This window comes from Aulonocara stuartgranti (assembly GCF_965226115.1).
Source record: "Aulonocara stuartgranti genome assembly, chromosome: 14".
Classification (NCBI taxonomy): Eukaryota; Metazoa; Chordata; class Actinopteri; order Cichliformes; family Cichlidae; genus Aulonocara; species Aulonocara stuartgranti.
Window position 1 is genome coordinate 29,117,465 of NC_138950.1, and position 18,436 is coordinate 29,135,900.

The window sequence follows — 18,436 nt, forward strand, 5'->3', positions numbered from 1 at the left end:
TTCTGTTCGAATCTCAAAACAGTCAACAATGATTGCTACTCGTTTTCCAAAAGTTTCAGTAAACTGTGGAGGCATTGTCGCCTGCAGACAGTGCCTCTCAGGCCAGTGCACCAGTGCTCCTAAGTGGGCATACAAAACATCAATGGTATCGGTGAAGACAGAAGACAGTGTTTTGTGCGACACATGGAATAGATGACAAAGATGCTGGACTGGAAGATCAAGTCTCAGACGCATTAGTGTGAGTAAGAGCATTTGGAAACCTGTCAGTTTCTTCGGTATTGGCAGGAAATCTTTGACAGTGTTGAAGAGGGACATTAAGACTGCATAACAATATAGTCCAGTGTAATATCTTACTTTTTCGGTATCGTCCTTTAAGAAAGTTTCATTCAGCTCTGTCTTTTGCAACTGTGCTCGAAGCAGTCTGTTCTCCTCCAACAGCCGGTTTATTTCTGCTCTGCCCTGTTGACTGCACACACAGTCCTTCGTCTGCCCTTCAGCTTCCGTGACGCTGTCACTCCCATCACCACTGTCCACATTTGCAGCTGGTACGTCAACCTCCACTTGTCCAACACAACTGCTGTCCACTGCCTCCATGACATGGTTGTTGTTCTTCTGTCAGACCTTCATCGATCATCAAGCCTGTAAGATAAAAAATAGTGCATAGACTTAAGGTTAATGTACACCAATATTCCAATGACAGGTGTGTGATTCATCTTTAAGTTATGTGCGGATTAGTGTACCATAAGAGCAATTTAGTATGTTTTCAGAGGGGGGTGTTTACCTGCAATGGGTGCTCTTTTTCGCTTCCGTTGCATACGCCTTGCGTGCCGGTCCGAGTCTGACACAGGTTTGTCGTCGTGCCCCATGTGCAGTGTTGGTGCCCAGTCTGGATTTGTTACATCCATTTCATATGCTGGTTTGCCTGCAATAATGCCAAATCAAAAGCTACTCAGTCGACATGACGTGGTTCTGCAGCATCACACATTAGCATGTTTTATCTCATTATCTATGACCGCAGCGCATTGAAAAAAACCCCACTAAAAGCCTTTTGGTTTGGTCCTTTTACAGCATCCTGCCATGCGATTACATTTGTTCCTGACCACCGAGAACACTCACGTTAACTTTTATCGAGTGGAAAAAAAGTTAGCGTGTTTATATTGTGCTAACATAGCTGTGTTACTAGCGGTCACGTAGCACATCATTATATACCAGCTAGCCCAACTTCAGTAACCCTACAAATCAATCAATCAAGCTTTATTTATAAAGCACTTTTCATACAGAAAAAATGTAGCACAAAGTGCTTTACATAGTTAAAAGCAGCCCACCCCACCCTCCAACTCACTCCCCACACTCTCAATACACATATATCCCCCCACCCCCACCCACACACACACATACACACACGCGCACACTTAAAGAGTAAAAATTGGGCTGGGCTCGCATGAGCCAAGTGAGGAAACATTATAACAGAGAGCCGTCTGCACCGGGAGCCGGTCACAGACCGCAGCCTCCGGGCTGGGCACACAGCCGGAGGGAGGCCAAGGAGCCCCCCAACCAGGCTGAGAGGACCCCAGAGACCAGCAGCCACGGTCAATAACAGCCCCGGTGCAGAGAGCGCCCTCCGAGGAAACACTGGAGATATGACGCAATACGATATATACAGGGTAAAATGATAAAATAAATAAGAACAGGATACAATATAAATATAAATATAAATAGAGTAAGAAGATTAAAAAATGAATAAGAATAAAATCAAAAAATATTAGGTAAATCCTAAATTAATAATAGAATAACAGGATAGAATAAATAAGCATAAAAAATAAATAAACGCTAAGTAAAAGCTAAATTAAAAAGGTGGGTCTTGAGCCTGTTCTTAAAAACATGTACGTTCTCTGCGGCCCTGAGCTCCTCCGGCAGGCTGTTCCACAGACGAGGACCATACCACTGAAAAGCTGCCTCTCCGTGAGTATGTGTCCTGACTTTAGGGACAATCAAAAGGCCAGTACCAGAGGACCTCAGGGTCCGCGAGGGTTCGTATGGTAAAAGCAGATCTGAGAGATAAGAAGGCCCAAGACCATTAAGACATTTAAAAACCAATAAAAGAACTTTAAAATCGATCCTGAAACACACGGGGAGCCAATGCAGCGATTCTAAAACCGGTGTAATGTGGGCCCGCCCTCTGGTCTTCGTCAGCACACGAGCTGCCGAGTTTTGCAAGAGTTGTAAAGTTGAAATATTCTTCTTAGGAAGACCAGAGAGCAGGGCATTACAGTAATCAATGCGACTGGCAATAAAAGCATGCATCAGCATCTCCGTGTTGGCCCGAGAGAGAATAGGGCGGACTCTGGCTATATTTTTTAGATGATAAAATCCAATTTTGGTTACATGTTTAACATGTGGGATAAAACCAAGCTCAGAGTCAAAAATAACACCCAGGTTTTTCACTTGTAGCGAAGGACATAGTGAAAATGCCTCTAATTTAGACAAGAGTTTCTCTCTCTGAGCTTCAGGACCGACAATTAAAACTTCAGTTTTGTCCTGGTTAAGCTGTAAAAAGTTTTCTGCCATCCAAGATCTTATATCCAAGATACAGTTAAAAAGGGCATCCATTGGTCTGGTGTCATCAGGAGACACGGAGATGTACAGCTGCGTGTCATCAGCGTAACTGTGGAAGTTCACTCCATGCCTCCTGATGACACTGCCGAGAGGCAACATATACAAATTAAAAAGTACAGGGCCTAGAACCGACCCTTGAGGCACACCACATGTCATTTTATGGATCTTAGAGGAGCATGTATCCATACTCACCATAAAAGATCTGTCAGAGAGATAGGAAGTGAACCAGTTGTGTACAGCACCAGAGAGGCCCACCATGTGTTTTAGTCTGTTTAAAAGAATAGCGTGGTCTACTGTATCAAAGGCTGCGCTTAGATCCAGCAGCACCAGGACTGAGAGCTTTTGGGCGTCCCAGTTACATCTAAGATCATTTAAAACCTTTAGGAGAGCCGTCTCTGTGCTGTGGTTCACCCTAAATCCAGACTGGAATATCTCCAGGATCTGTCTATCATTGAGAAAATCAGTAATCTGAGTAAAAACAAGTTTTTCTAAGACTTTACTTAAAAATGGTAAGTTGGATACAGGTCTGTAGTTATTAAAATCATTACAATCCAAATTGCTCTTCTTCAGAAGGGGCCTCACCACCGCCGTTTTAAAGGCAGCAGGGAAGACACCCAACTGAAGAGAGCAATTCATCATGTATAAAAGCTCAGCCTCAAAAAATCCATAAAGTGTTTTAAAGAGTGAAGAGGGGATTGGATCTAAAAGACATGTGGTGGGTCTCACTGTGGAGAAAACCTTCTGAAAGTTCTCAGCATTAACCAGGACAAAGCTGTCCAGTGTCTCCTCAGGTACAATCGAGCCCTCAGATGTGTTTACAATCATATCGCGATTAGATAAAATATCAGATCTGATGGCGCTGATCTTTCCCCTGAAGTGGTCTGCAAACTGCTCACAGAGCGAGTCTGTGGGGGTTCTTTGGGAGCTGTTAAAATCAGGGTTAAATAAATGATCTATGGTGGAAAAGAGGACCTTGGGATTATTTTTGTTAATACTGATTATTTTGGCGAAGTATGAATTTCTTGACTTCCTTAATGTATTATTGTACATTTTAAATTGCTCGGAAAATATTTGATGGTTGATATTATTTTTATTTTTCCTCCATCTCCTTTCTGCTGCCCTGCAATTTCTTTTGAGTTTTTTGACTTCTTCGTTTCTCCAGGGTGATGCATGTTTTACGTTAATCTTTTTGGTGGTGAGTGGAGCAACGGAGTCAAGGCTTTTCTTCAGTTTGCTGTTAAAATAACTAAAAATCAAATCGCAGGGTGCAGGTAAAATCACAGGGGGGCATTTGAAAAAAAAACCCTGGTAAAATTTGCAGCCACTGTCACTGCTGTTTAGTTTTCTGTCTTCATTTATGTTGGAAGTGATAAGAAAGCTGTACGTTTTAATTTGTTTCCAAAACCCCGCAGTCAGGACATGCTATATTGTATTTAGATAGAAGCTAGCGAGCTAACTTGCTGCTAACTTCTAACTCATATGTCATAAATTCCATTGTCATGGATGCCTGGATGTTTAACTCAGTTGTTACACCTGGTAGAGCAGAACGCTGATAATTTTATTAAAGATGAAAGACTTAAGACAGTGTTTTAACTCTCAGTAATGCCACAGTGATCATTTGATATATGGACCTGCAGCAGAGTTTAGGCCCAGACACGGCTAGTGACGTCAGACTCAACAATCGGATAGTGATATGAATTACTTTAGAACTCACCGGAGAGAAAATGCCGCGAGCAAACCAACAAAAAGCTGGGGATTGCACGGAACTCGATATCCGCTCGTCTCACCGCTGCAATCCATGCCTGGCGTCTTTGTTTGGTGATATCGGATACATGGGATCCCTCACGTTGCCGCCAGGATGGAAAACGATTAAAAGATTAATCCAGTTTCTTGCCTTCACGATCGTGAGATCTAACATTGCAACCGACTACACACGTACCACCATAGCTGAAGCTGTATCCTTTGTCTGGCCTACTGTGATGGCGGCAGGGGGCGCATTCTAAAATGTCATGTGACAATCTGATTCATGAAGAGTGATGATGTCACAAGGACATGTGATGATGTCACAAGGACATGTGATGATGTCACAAGCACATGCCTTTGAGCCTTTTCTATAAATAGGGGTCAGGAGCAGCAAGTTTTAGTCAGTTTGTTCGCAGCCTTCAAACGTTCGACCAGAGCTATATTTGAAAGTATTTGTAAACCTCTTCAGAGTCACTGTGCACAGGATTAAAAATGTATCCACGAAAATGCCAACAAAGAATAAACAATCTTGCTGCCTCTCCTTCGAGGTCTGGCCGGCCACTCACTTCAAGAGGGAAGCCTGATATGACACGATCCATTGGTGCCTCATCAGTCCAAAGGACATTACAGGAAAACTCCGACCTACATGCAAAAATTAAACAAATTGAAGAAGAGAAGCTTCAACTGGAGGAGAAGTGCAGACAATTGGAAGCACGAAATCAAGAGCTGGAAAAACAACAGCAACGCCAGCCTTACACAAAAATTATTAGTGAGGCCTGGGAAGGAAAGTTTGGTGAAGCACGACAGAAGATTTTGTTCCTGATGAAGGAAAACAAGACAAAGAGTGCTGAATTAAAAGAAACGTCTGCCCAGCTTCAACGCGCGAATGCTACTATTGGGGAGATGCAAAGGGATCTCCAAAACATGGAGCAAAAGAATCAGGCGCTCCAAGGAACGCTTGATGAAGCTATGGAACAAACTGCACAAATCCTCGGACAGAAAAAGGAAGGGGTCACACAAATGCAGGACCAACTCAAAGGCATAAAGAAAAAATACGAAGTGCTGAAAGTCAGGCTGGATGAAACAGAGTGCAAAAAAAAAGAGCTTCTTCAAGAGAAAGAGCAACAGGAAGAAGAAAAAAAACGTATTCTCCAGGACTCAGACAACTTGAAGTGTGAAAACGCTGAAATGCTTGCACAAAAGCAGCAACAAGAGAAAATAAATGAAGACCTGCAGCGTAAGCTTCAAGAAATCACAAGAAGAAATGAGCAGTTAGAAAAGATGCACAAGGAAAAACAACAGCAAAATACAGACAAGTGCAATCTATTAAAAGAAATGGAGCAAAGATGCCAGAAACTTGAGAAGGAAGTTGAAGAAACAACCGATCAGTTGAGAACCCTCATCCTAGAGAAAAAAGTGGTCGTGGAAAAGCTCATGGAAAAGAAGAAAAAACGTTTCCGCTTCTTCTGGAGGAGGGACACTCCTGCTTTTTCTACTTTTTCTATTTTTTCTACTGCTGACGTCACCTCGTCTCCCTCCACCTCTGTTCCATCTTAATTTTCACCTCTCCTCTCCCCTTCTCTCCTAACACTTCTTCCCTCTCTCCTTCATCTTTTTTCACCCCAACCAGTCCCGGCAGTTGACTGCCCCTCGTGAGCCTGGTTCTGCCGGAAGTTTCTGCCCGTTTAAAGGCAGTTTTTCTTCCCCACTGTCGCCTAGTGCTTGCTCAGAGGGGATTGTTGGGGTTTTCTCTTTTCTTTTTTTTTCCCTTCTTATTACCATTTTCCTTTATTTACCGATTTGTTTTGTTTACTTTTCTTTTATGTTGTTTCTTTATTTACTTGTTTAACTTTTTTTCAACTTATGTAATAAACTAATAAACCAATTGAATTTATCCTCTGCGTATTTTACATCTAATCTTTAAAGAATATTTCCAAAACATTTTCAAACATCACGATCTGTCTTTTGTTTGCTTGTTAAAACCCCGTAAATGGTGAAGTAAAAACCCTGTGATATGGTTTAAAACATCAAAATAGACTAAACAACTAGTCTAAAACTAAGAGACACAGGATAAAGTTGGTGTGAAGGTTTCAGTCTGTGAATGAATCTAAGCACCATCACCTTAACTTTAAATTCATCTCTGTTACCCTCTTTGTGACTGAACTCTGACCGTGAGCACCACAGCCACTGCGCACCAGTCACACACACTTTAAATCCATCACAGTAAACCAGTTAGTTTACCTCAGTTTGTTTTGCAGCACATTTCACAACATGCAAAAGCATAATGTGCCATGTATAGACTCAAAATCTAATTTAAAAACATGAGGACTGACCTGTAAGCTTTACATTTACAGTTTATCACATACCACTGAGCAGTTCTTACCTGTAATTCTAAGCCCTCTTCTTCCTTTTCTGGTTTAAAACATCAAATTAGACTAAACAACTAGTCTAAAACCAAGAGACACTTAAATATTAAGTTAAACCTCTGGGGTTGCCGGACGCGCCGGCGCGTCAAAATCACATGACCAATTTAAGACGACACAGCTACAAGATGCAGCGATTCAGAGGCTGTATCCCAATTCAGGGTCTGCAGCCTTAAAGGCCGCATTTTAAGGCCGATTACGTCACCATGCCAGTCTCCTATTGCCAGAGGCTGAAGTGTGTGTGCAGTCACCAGGTGATAATCTGATATCGTCTACTTCCCCACTGATGTTAAGTAATATGAAAAAAAAAATGAATCCCACCTTAGGCCGAATGTGTGACTCTCTTCGTAGTGGAAGAGAGAATGAATCTTCCCATCCGAATTCACGGCAATCAGTCTGTCAATCAAATCCTGTGGAGTAAAATGAGAGGCTTTGAACAAGAATGCACCGGATAGGGTGCAAAACGAAAACTGTGTGGAAATTTACAATGGGTAAGGTGGAGAACGTATATCAGTCTCAGTGTGAGAGGGTTTATTTGAATGCGTTTGAAGTAAAACAAATGGGTGGGTGGTGTTTGGAGGCCAAATAAAAAGTGCAAACATGCCCTCAGATGGATGACAAAAAAAAACTGCAGTGTGTGGAAAAGAAGAAGAAGAAAAACACTTACAGGTATGGAGGTTGGCATCTCCCTCAGGGTGTATTCGCTTTTGTTGGCCAAAGACTGTCGGCCCAGCAGTTGCCACACCGACTGGGAAGAGGAGAGGAGGTTGACCAAGTACAGGAAGGACTGAAGAGGAAAGTAAATACAGCAGCTGTTAGAGAGAAAAAATGTATTTGCTTTTAAAGACCATTGTGAATGCATTTGTGCACGTCATGGATTGATCAAATCCTAACACATAATAATAATATAACACTATTCAACTACAAACACTACCGATAATATGACAAATAATATCTGTAGTATTCAAAGCAAAACAAAATGTAAAAAGAATTTATGATTGCAAAGGTAAAACATGGTTTACCACACTCTCAAAACTGAATAAGACATATATTCTGAGCAGAGTGGTTGAGCAGAAACCTATTGCAGCCTGAAGAATATTAAACTACAGGAAAGCTCCCTGCATTTTTCACTGGGTCTGGTAGAACAGGGAAAACATATCATCAAAAGCATCAAAGGAAAAAAAGAGAGACACTTGCACAAACGAGCTACAACTTAGATTATATTAAACAGCTTCAAAGAAACGTAAAGAAAAAAACAAGATACGATGGATTTTTTTTTCTAAAATAGAAATATCTATACTTTCATGTGTCTTCTGATGTTTCTGTGCATGTGTGAACTTATCTTCATATGTACTACCAAACCTCCTACTGTACTTAGCACAGATTAAAGCAAAGACTCGAGTTAATTCACCAAAGTGCTGGTGTGTGTATATTTAGTTTTCCTTTGACCTCAGCATATATGTATAACCCACTGATAAGGCAGACTTTAAAGTCGCCTGTGGCAGGACACAGTTTACACATCACTGGCTGTCCGTATTCACTTGGCTAGTCTCTCTGAGAGAGATGACTTGGCTGCTGTCAGAGGCCAAGCATCAGACACACACAGACAGGCTCACGCTGGAGCTTGTTGAAGCTTTCCTGAGAGAAATTCTGCCAAAAACATAACTAAAAATGCAGTCTTATGAAAGTAAGGCTTATTTGCCCAGACACCCATAAACCAATCAGCAAAAAGCCTTTCTTGTTAACAAAATCACTATTGCCAGTTTCTTAAATATGAATATTCACAAGTGAATTTTCTACATGGCTGCTGGTATCACAGCAACACATGGACCACTATTCTGAGTCCTGGGTTAATAATAATTGGAATCAATTTAATTTTAATCAATTTAAACACCTTTGTAACCAGTGAGCTAAAAACATGATGGAAAAGCAAAACTTCTAAGAGATCTGTGTCTGTACTATTATGTAGATATCTAAAAATTGGGGCATTGTGGGCTCCAGGAAGTTTCTCCTTCTCCCTCTCTCTCACACACACACGCACGCACATACATACAATACCTTAATGCAACTCCTATCTGTGGGGTCAATGGGAGTTGGTTTGGGACGGACCACTCTGATGTCGTCACTGCTGCACTCAAGAACAGACCATAGCTCTAGTACCAGGGCCCGAATAAAGCCTGAGACAGAACACGGAGAAATTTGTTGTACCAAACATTTATTTGAAATAGCAGCAACTAAAATTATTAACAGTGCTTTAATAAATAAACGACTGACTTTGTTATTGTGTCCAATCTTTTAAAGAAATCTGTCTTTGCATTGCTGGCACCGTTTTGATTGGAGGATTTGAATCTCAGGAAGGAAGGAATTTATAATGCCACTCCCTTTGATCCCATTTAATCTCTTCCCTGTTGCACTTTGGCCTGTCAGTAACTACATTTGAATTTTGCAGCTCAAGCTTGCACATAAAGGCTGGATAAAAACGTTAATGCAATCAAAATGTACGCAGCCCTCGCTGGAAAACTGGGGATACAGTACAGTACATAAATGATGAAGCAAAGACAAAACATTAGTGTCATGGAAGAAGAAATAGTCAGTGCATCACGGGAAGCTCCCAGCAATAAAACCTGCATTTGTATTGACACATAAACCTTAATTTGTGAGCAATTTTCAGTGTATTTCAGTTAAATTAATGAGACAAATATAACAAAAGGGATTTTATACTTAGAAGAAGAATATGAAATTGAAATATTAAACTAAGAAAACTATAAATACTGCAGTTCTAGAGTTACAGATATACAATTAAGCTTTGCATATCAGTGCTGTATAACCCAGGGAATGTACTTTTTTTTTTTTTATAATTGAATAGTAATGGAAATCATGAACTGTTTTTCAGAGGTCATAGATCAAATGAGCAGTAGAGTTTTTCTCACAGAATGGTTCTTTCACATAGAAAGCAGTGTGTGCTGCAGGTTTAGCAAATGGCCCATCATTTGTATCTCCAGTGTCTGTTGAAGTGTACAGTATCTGTGTGTGTGCATGACCGTCGGTGCTCTCTGCTCACTCGGGTTCAGAGGTACAGGGAGGAGGCTCAGCAGGAGTAGAGGCAGCTGCTTCATCACAAACATGCCAGGTGCAGGCGGTAAAGGCCCTTTCTGTTTCCTCTCAACCCTCCTGCCAAAGCCATAGAACTCTGCCGAGGTGAACCAGACAACACAATATAGACATTTTTCCCTGTTCCTACATGGAAACACAAGATCAAACGGGCATTTTTTTTTGGCATAAATATGTATATCATATCGGACTCAGTTTGTTCCTGTTATTGTTTTTGCACTGTACTTGTCATCCATTCCAGTGAAACGATGCAGAAGGTTGTAGGTTGTGCAATAGTGCCATCTAGAGGTGAAGTAACATCACACTGCCCGTGCTCTTGTCTCGTCACGGTGTTTGCGTGTTTCTCCCTCTCTGCACACTCATGGGAATGTGCTGTCAGGCAGGACTCAGCGTTATATTCACAATATGTGGAAAATATATTGATATTGAATGTTCAAATATGAGGATATGTATAATGTATAGGTTGACTTTGCTCTACCTACACTTCTGGCAGAGCAGCAGTTGCAATGCGAACACATAATTAAACGGTGTATTTATAGGAACAGATTTCTTGCCTATGGCAGACAAAGTGATTTTAAACGTGTAAAAGGTTTCATTCACAGATGATTTATTACTATCACACCCTGGAGACTTTATAAAGAGCACTGCTGCAAAAGCAGCCTAAACAAACTTGTACAGTAGGTCACGCTGGTTTAGTTTTTCATCAAAATGCTTTTTTTCTTTTACTATTATTTTTGAAAACGTTACAGCACTGGTGGACATTTCCTACCAAATAAGAACTAGACACTACTGTTATGTAGTGGTTAATTGGAAAACTGTTTTATCACGAATTTCTTATTTAGAAATAATTAAAATTTTATTTGATGTTTTTTTTTTTTTTGGATGGATACTGTTATTGCAGTGATGCTGTAATTAAACTGTCTTCACCCCAGTAGAATAATTGCATGACTCCATCACTGAAGTGGAGGGTTTGCTTTGGAGGGGAAACGCACAGTGTCTCTTTAGTAGCATGGTGGTTGGATCCCACATTTGTTTCTTATGTAACATTGTAAATAGCTGCTAAGACAGCATATCTATTGGACAAGCACATATTATACATACTTTGCACGTGCAGTATTTAATAGAAAGCAGTGTGTGCTGCAGGTTTAGCAAATGGCCCATCATTTGTAAGCTCTGTCTGGACTATATCACTTTTTGAGGTCATCCTTCTTTCTGTCAGTCTGCCTTTTTATCGATGGCACAAACATATGTCACATCATGGAACACATGAGTGCTCCACAGCCAGCGCTGCTCAACACAGCAGGGAACTGTTCTTGCGTGGGTAAAGTCATAGGAGAGAATAGGTTTCAGAACGCAGCGGTGCTGTTATAAGCGAAGGGCTGATAAGTAATCAGACTTCTTTTCCCATAACCAGTTGAGTCGCCCCTTCTAGCCAATAGAAAGAATGCAGGATTAAAATATTTGTTCACTAGCTTCATTTTTTGACCTCTTTTGACAAGAGTACGGTATTTCCTGGAGCCTTTTGCATATGGATAAACCTAGTATCAGTATACAACTGATATGTGAATCCATTTATCAAAAAAGAACGCCTCTTCTTACTCTTTCTTACCCAAACAAAAACGGTTTGACAAATACATTTCTCCCTAAGCTGCCTTAAGTCTCCTTTATACCGACAACACAAAAACAACAACAACAACTTATAATATAAGCCTTAAGCATCACAGCTGACAAGTGTTTGTTGTGTCCAAATAACTGCAATAGTACCTGAACTGTGCAGAGCCACAACTCCCGGAGCAGTTGCTGCCACCTGTGTCACCATCACCCCGTAGCCAAACTTCTCGCAGCTGCTCACCTACAGAAAACACACAGAAATCTCATACCCCTAGAAATATTTCAGCCTTTCACTATCACAGTTTTTGGTTATCAGGTAAAAAATGAATGAGAGTTTGGAAAAAGGATGGAAAAGGTTTAGGTCAAATGTAGTACTAATGTATCATAAAGGGAGATGTGTAAGTAAATCTGGGATTCTGGAAAGGCACAACATAATGTAGTTAAACATGCTGTGGAGAATTTAAATTGTAAATTGATATTGGAGTGTGCAGGCCCTTCATTAATTACAACACAATGCCACAACTAAAAATAGACAAAATATAATTACATTCCATAATTAAAGTGTAATGCCAAACTAGAGAAGCAATTACAATGGTGCGTAAACAATGGCAGTAAATTAAGCCCACGGGGGATCAGCTAAGGTTTGCAGCAAGCCTGAGTGTTTGTGTGTTTACAATTTGAATCTTAGACTCAGACCCTGTGACAAGGTCTGTGAAAACCACGTTTTTATGCCTGAAATACTACAGTACTACACTCCCACCAGATGAGCTCATGCAGCCTGTCACGAACCGGGACATACAACCATGACAAAACAGGAGATGCACACACAATTTATTGTGTTATTAATTTAGATCAACTGTGCTAATATAGTATACCAAAATGAAAACAATAACTCAAATTTCAGATATTTGAGGTTGTGCTGAAAATAATGGTGCCAAATAAGGCAAGAAAAACATATTTTAAAGGTGAAATATAGAGGTAAAATCAAAAATAGTCAAGAACGGCCAATTATACCCTGGACCACAGAGGGTTAAATTTGAAAACGGTTTAAAAAAAAACATCCCCATTCTAAAATGTCATGTGACAATCTGATTCATGAAGAGTGATGATGTCACAAGGACATGTGATGATGTCACAAGGACATGTGATGATGTCACAAGCACATGCCTTTGAGCCTTTGAAGTTTTTCTATAAATAGGGGTCAGGAGCAGCAAGTTTTAGTCAGTTTGTTCGCAGCCTTCAAACGTTCGACCAGAGCTATATTTGAAAGTATTTGTAAACCTCTGTAACATCACGCTCCAAAGCCCTGTGACGTTTCTGTGTTCTGTGACGTTGTCCCAAAGAAAGACCTTTAAATGCGATAAATAGCCTAAACGTTTTCGTTTATGACTAGTTTACCGTGTTATGACTGTGAACAGGGGGGAAGTCGCGCAAGAGAAATGTCGACCAAAACAATTGCAAGTAAGCCAAAGTCAGTTCCTAAAAGTCAACCCGCAGGTGTTTCCACCACCATCAGACCCTCCACTTCTGTAAGACCTCCATTAAGAATAACTGATGCAAAGAAAACCACTCGGGTGGGAAAAACTCAGAATGGAAGACCGGCAGCTGTGAAACAGCCCCCGAAGAGGGATATGAAAAAGAATGTGGACAGTAAACTGGTCAGCTTAATTACAAATGAAATTGTATACAGTGGAGCGACTGTGTCATTTGATGACATCGCAGGGCAGGATCTGGCAAAGCAAGCACTTCAAGAAATTGTCATCCTTCCTGCCTTAAGACCTGATCTCTTTACTGGTCTGAGAGCTCCTGCACGTGGCTTGCTTTTATTTGGCCCACCAGGAAATGGGAAGACCATGCTCGCCAAAGCAGTTGCTGCAGAGTCTAATGCAACATTCTTCAACATCAGTGCTGCTAGTTTGACCTCCAAATATGTGGGAGAAGGCGAGAAGCTCGTACGAGCACTCTTTGCAGTTGCAAGAGAGAGACAGCCCTCAGTAATCTTCATCGATGAAGTGGACGGCTTGCTCTGTCAAAGGAGGGAGGGGGAGCACGACGCCTCTCGCCGTTTAAAAACTGAGTTCCTCATTGAGTTTGACGGGTTGCAGTCAGGAAAGGATGACAGAGTACTTGTAATGGGAGCAACGAACAGGCCCCAGGAGCTCGATGAAGCAATATTAAGGCGCTTTGCAAAAAGAGTATATGTGACCTTACCCGATGAGAAGACAAGATTTACGCTGCTGAAAAATCTTTTGGGAACGCACGGGAGTCCACTGAGCCAAGACGAACTGTCCTGTCTTGCAAAAGTGACTGAAGGATATTCAGGGAGCGATTTGACAGCATTAGCCAAAGATGCTGCACTTGGCCCAATAAGAGAGTTGGCACCAGAACAAGTCCGTGTTATAGCTGCTGCTGAGGTGCGCAACATTAAGATGAAAGACTTTGAGGATTCTCTGAAGCAAATCAAACCAACTGTTAGTCCAGCAACTCTTAACATGTACACCAAATAGAACAAAGATTTTGGTGGTCCTTCTTCAATAAATCCAAATCCAGTCAGGCTGGATGAAACAGAGTGCAAAAATAAAGAGCTTCTTCAAGAGAAAGAGCAACAGGAAAAAGAAAAAAAACGTATTCTCCAGGACTTGGAGAGAAGAAATCTACAACTGAACAAATTAATACAATGAAGGACAGAACACCTGAACTGGAAGGAGAAGTATTGGAAAAACGACGTTCAAAGATGCAGCGTAGGATCAATGAAATGGCGAAAAAACACTCAGAGGTCATTAATGAGATGTTGTTGAACTCAGACAACTTGAAGTGTGAAAACGCTGAAATGCTTGCACAAAAGCAGCAACAAGAGAAAATAAATGAAGACCTGCAGCGTAAGCTTCAAGAAATCACAAGAAGAAATGAGCAGTTAGAAAAGATGCACAAGGAAAAACAACAGCAAAATACAGACAAGTGCAATCTATTAAAAGAAATGGAGCAAAGATGCCAGAAACTTGAGAAGGAAGTTGAAGAAACAACCGATCAGTTGAGAACCCTCATCCTAGAGAAAAAAGTGGTCGTGGAAAAGCTCATGGAAAAGAAGAAAAAACGTTTCCGCTTCTTCTGGAGGAGGGACACTCCTGCTTTTTCTACTCTTTCTATTTTTTCTACTGCTGACGTCACCTCGTCTCCCTCCACCTCTGTTCCATCTTAATTTTCACCTCTCCTCTCCCCTTCTCTCCTAACACTTCTTCCCTCTCTCCTTCATCTTTTTTCACCCCAACCAGTCCCGGCAGTTGACTGCCCCTCGTGAGCCTGGTTCTGCCGGAAGTTTCTGCCCGTTTAAAGGCAGTTTTTCTTCCCCACTGTCGCCTAGTGCTTGCTCAGAGGGGATTGTTGGGGTTTTCTCTTTTCTTTTTTTTCCCCTTCTTATTACCATTTTCCTTTATTTACCGATTTGTTTTGTTTACTTTTCTTTTACGTTGTTTCTTTATTTACTTGTTTAACTTTTTTTCAACTTATGTAATAAACTAATAAACCAATTGAATTTATCCTCTGCGTATTTTACATCTAATCTTTAAAGAATATTTCCAAAACATTTTCAAACATCACGATCTGTCTTTTGTTTGCTTGTTAAAACCCCGTAAATGGTGAAGTAAAAACCCTGTGATATGGTTTAAAACATCAAAATAGACTAAACAACTAGTCTAAAACTAAGAGACACAGGATAAAGTTGGTGTGAAGGTTTCAGTCTGTGAATGAATCTAAGCACCATCACCTTAACTTTAAATTCATCTCTGTTACCCTCTTTGTGACTGAACTCTGACCGTGAGCACCACAGCCACTGCGCACCAGTCACACGCACTTTAAATCCATCACAGTAAACCAGTTAGTTTACCTCAGTTTGTTTTGCAGCACATTTCACAACATGCAAAAGCATAATGTGCCATGTACAGACTCAAAATCTGATTTAAAAACATGAGGACTGACCTGTAAGCTTTACATTTACAGTTTATCACATACCACTGAGCAGTTCTTACCTGTAATTCTAAGCCCTCTTCTTCCTTTTCTGGTTTAAAACATCAAATTAGACTAAACAACTAGTCTAAAACCAAGAGACACTTAAATATTAAGTTAAACCTCTGGGGTTGCCGGACGCGCCGGCGCGTCAAAATCACATGACCAATTTAAGACGACACAGCTACAAGATGCAGCGATTCAGAGGCTGTATCCCAATTCAGGGTCTGCAGCCTTAAAGGCCGCATTTTAAGGCCGATTACGTCACCATGCCAGTCTCCTATTGCCAGAGGCTGAAGTGTGTGTGCAGTCACCAGGTGATAATCTGATATCGTCTACTTCCCCACTGATGTTAAGTAATATGAAAAAAATAATGAATCCCACCTTAGGCCGAATGTGTGACTCTCTTCGTAGTGGAAGAGAGAATGAATCTTCCCATCCGAATTCACGGCAATCAGTCTGTCAATCAAATCCTGTGGAGTAAAATGAGAGGCTTTGAACAAGAATGCACCGGATAGGGTGCAAAACGAAAACTGTGTGGAAATTTACAATGGGTAAGGTGGAGAACGTATATCAGTCTCAGTGTGAGAGGGTTTATTTGAATGCGTTTGAAGTAAAACAAATGGGTGGGTGGTGTTTGGAGGCCAAATAAAAAGTGCAAACATGCCCTCAGATGGATGACAAAAAAAAACTGCAGTGTGTGGAAAAGAAGAAGAAGAAAAACACTTACAGGTATGGAGGTTGGCATCTCCCTCAGGGTGTATTCGCTTTTGTTGGCCAAAGACTGTCGGCCCAGCAGTTGCCACACCGACTGGGAAGAGGAGAGGAGGTTGACCAAGTACAGGAAGGACTGAAGAGGAAAGTAAATACAGCAGCTGTTAGAGAGAAAAAATGTATTTGCTTTTAAAGACCATTGTGAATGCATTTGTGCACGTCATGGATTGATCAAATCCTAACACATAATAATAATATAACACTATTCAACTACAAACACTACCGATAATATGACAAATAATATCTGTAGTATTCAAAGCAAAACAAAATGTAAAAAGAATTTATGATTGCAAAGATAAAACATGGTTTACCACACTCTCAAAACTGAATAAGACATATATTCTGAGCAGAGTGGTTGAGCAGAAACCTATTGCAGCCTGAAGAATATTAAACTACAGGAAAGCTCCCTGCATTTTTCACTGGGTCTGGTAGAACAGGGAAAACATATCATCAAAAGCATCAAAGGAAAAAAAGAGAGACACTTGCACAAACGAGCTACAACTTAGATTATATTAAACAGCTTCAAAGAAACGTAAAGAAAAAAACAAGATACGATGGATTTTTTTTTCTAAAATAGAAATATCTATACTTTCATGTGTCTTCTGATGTTTCTGTGCATGTGTGAACTTATCTTCATATGTACTACCAAACCTCCTACTGTACTTAGCACAGATTAAAGCAAAGACTCGAGTTAATTCACCAAAGTGCTGGTGTGTGTATATTTAGTTTTCCTTTGACCTCAGCATATATGTATAACCCACTGATAAGGCAGACTTTAAAGTCGCCTGTGGCAGGACACAGTTTACACATCACTGGCTGTCCGTATTCACTTGGCTAGTCTCTCTGAGAGAGATGACTTGGCTGCTGTCAGAGGCCAAGCATCAGACACACACAGACAGGCTCACGCTGGAGCTTGTTGAAGCTTTCCTGAGAGAAATTCTGCCAAAAACATAACTAAAAATGCAGTCTTATGAAAGTAAGGCTTATTTGCCCAGACACCCATAAACCAATCAGCAAAAAGCCTTTCTTGTTAACAAAATCACTATTGCCAGTTTCTTAAATATGAATATTCACAAGTGAATTTTCTACATGGCTGCTGGTATCACAGCAACACATGGACCACTATTCTGAGTCCTGGGTTAATAATAATTGGAATCAATTTAATTTTAATCAATTTAAACACCTTTGTAACCAGTGAGCTAAAAACATGATGGAAAAGCAAAACTTCTAAGAGATCTGTGTCTGTACTATTATGTAGATATCTAAAAATTGGGGCATTGTGGGCTCCAGGAAGTTTCTCCTTCTCCCTCTCTCTCTCACACACACACGCACGCACATACATACAATACCTTAATGCAACTCCTATCTGTGGGGTCAATGGGAGTTGGTTTGGGACGGACCACTCTGATGTCGTCACTGCTGCACTCAAGAACAGACCATAGCTCTAGTACCAGGGCCCGAATAAAGCCTGAGACAGAACACGGAGAAATTTGTTGTACCAAACATTTATTTGAAATAGCAGCAACTAAAATTATTAACAGTGCTTTAATAAATAAACGACTGACTTTGTTATTGTGTCCAATCTTTTAAAGAAATCTGTCTTTGCATTGCTGGCACCGTTTTGATTGGAGGATTTGAATCTCAGGAAGGAAGGAATTTATAATGCCACTCCCTTTGATCCCATTTAATCTCTTCCCTGTTGCACTTTGGCCTGTCAGTAACTACATTTGAATTTTGCAGCTCAAGCTTGCACATAAAGGCTGGATAAAAACGTTAATGCAATCAAAATGTACGCAGCCCTCGCTGGAAAACTGGGGATACAGTACAGTACATAAATGATGAAGCAAAGACAAAACATTAGTGTCATGGAAGAAGAAATAGTCAGTGCATCACGGGAAGCTCCCAGCAATAAAACCTGCATTTGTATTGACACATAAACCTTAATTTGTGAGCAATTTTCAGTGTATTTCAGTTAAATTAATGAGACAAATATAACAAAAGGGATTTTATACTTAGAAGAAGAATATGAAATTGAAATATTAAACTAAGAAAACTATAAATACTGCAGTTCTAGAGTTACAGATATACAATTAAGCTTTGCATATCAGTGCTGTATAACCCAGGGAATGTACTTTTTTTTTTTTTATAATTGAATA

At 40.5% G+C, this 18,436-nt stretch overlaps 2 protein-coding genes and 1 pseudogene across 4 annotated transcripts in view; 1 reads left to right on the forward strand and 2 right to left on the reverse strand.

Moving 5' to 3' along the window:
* Positions 1 to 4,785, reverse strand: part of LOC309688238 (protein broad-minded-like) — a 60,464-nt gene extending 55,679 nt beyond the window's left edge. For both annotated transcript variants that reach the window (XM_082503845.1, XM_082503843.1), the window contains exons 1-3: positions 4,331 to 4,785; positions 782 to 922; positions 355 to 639 (exon numbers count right to left, since the gene is read on the reverse strand). The gene's annotated coding sequence lies outside the window, so the exon portion shown is untranslated. The remainder of the gene's footprint in view (positions 1 to 354; positions 640 to 781; positions 923 to 4,330) is intronic.
* The window catches only part of LOC309688212 (polypeptide N-acetylgalactosaminyltransferase 17-like), a 97,247-nt pseudogene that overhangs the window by 33,466 nt on the left and 45,345 nt on the right, over positions 1 to 18,436 (reverse strand). Inside the window, exons 4-11 of the transcript in view lie at positions 17,630 to 17,748; positions 16,237 to 16,356; positions 15,891 to 15,979; positions 11,658 to 11,745; positions 9,844 to 9,972; positions 8,841 to 8,959; positions 7,450 to 7,569; positions 7,104 to 7,192 (exon numbers count right to left, since the gene is read on the reverse strand). The product of the transcript in view is annotated as a polypeptide N-acetylgalactosaminyltransferase 17-like (transcript). The remainder of the gene's footprint in view (positions 1 to 7,103; positions 7,193 to 7,449; positions 7,570 to 8,840; positions 8,960 to 9,843; positions 9,973 to 11,657; positions 11,746 to 15,890; positions 15,980 to 16,236; positions 16,357 to 17,629; positions 17,749 to 18,436) is intronic.
* LOC309688220 (spastin-like) lies at positions 11,766 to 15,884 on the forward strand. Its single transcript, XM_082503801.1, has one exon. The coding sequence runs from the start codon at positions 12,890 to 12,892 to the stop codon at positions 14,009 to 14,011; it is 1,122 nt and encodes a 373-aa protein (XP_082359927.1). The 5' UTR covers positions 11,766 to 12,889; the 3' UTR covers positions 14,012 to 15,884.

What these genes read in the sequence shown, in the direction of transcription:
- LOC309688220 (XM_082503801.1), top strand. Translation starts at nt 12,890, where the DNA reads ATGACTAGTTTACCGTGTTATGACTGTGAACAGGGGGGAAGTCGCGCA.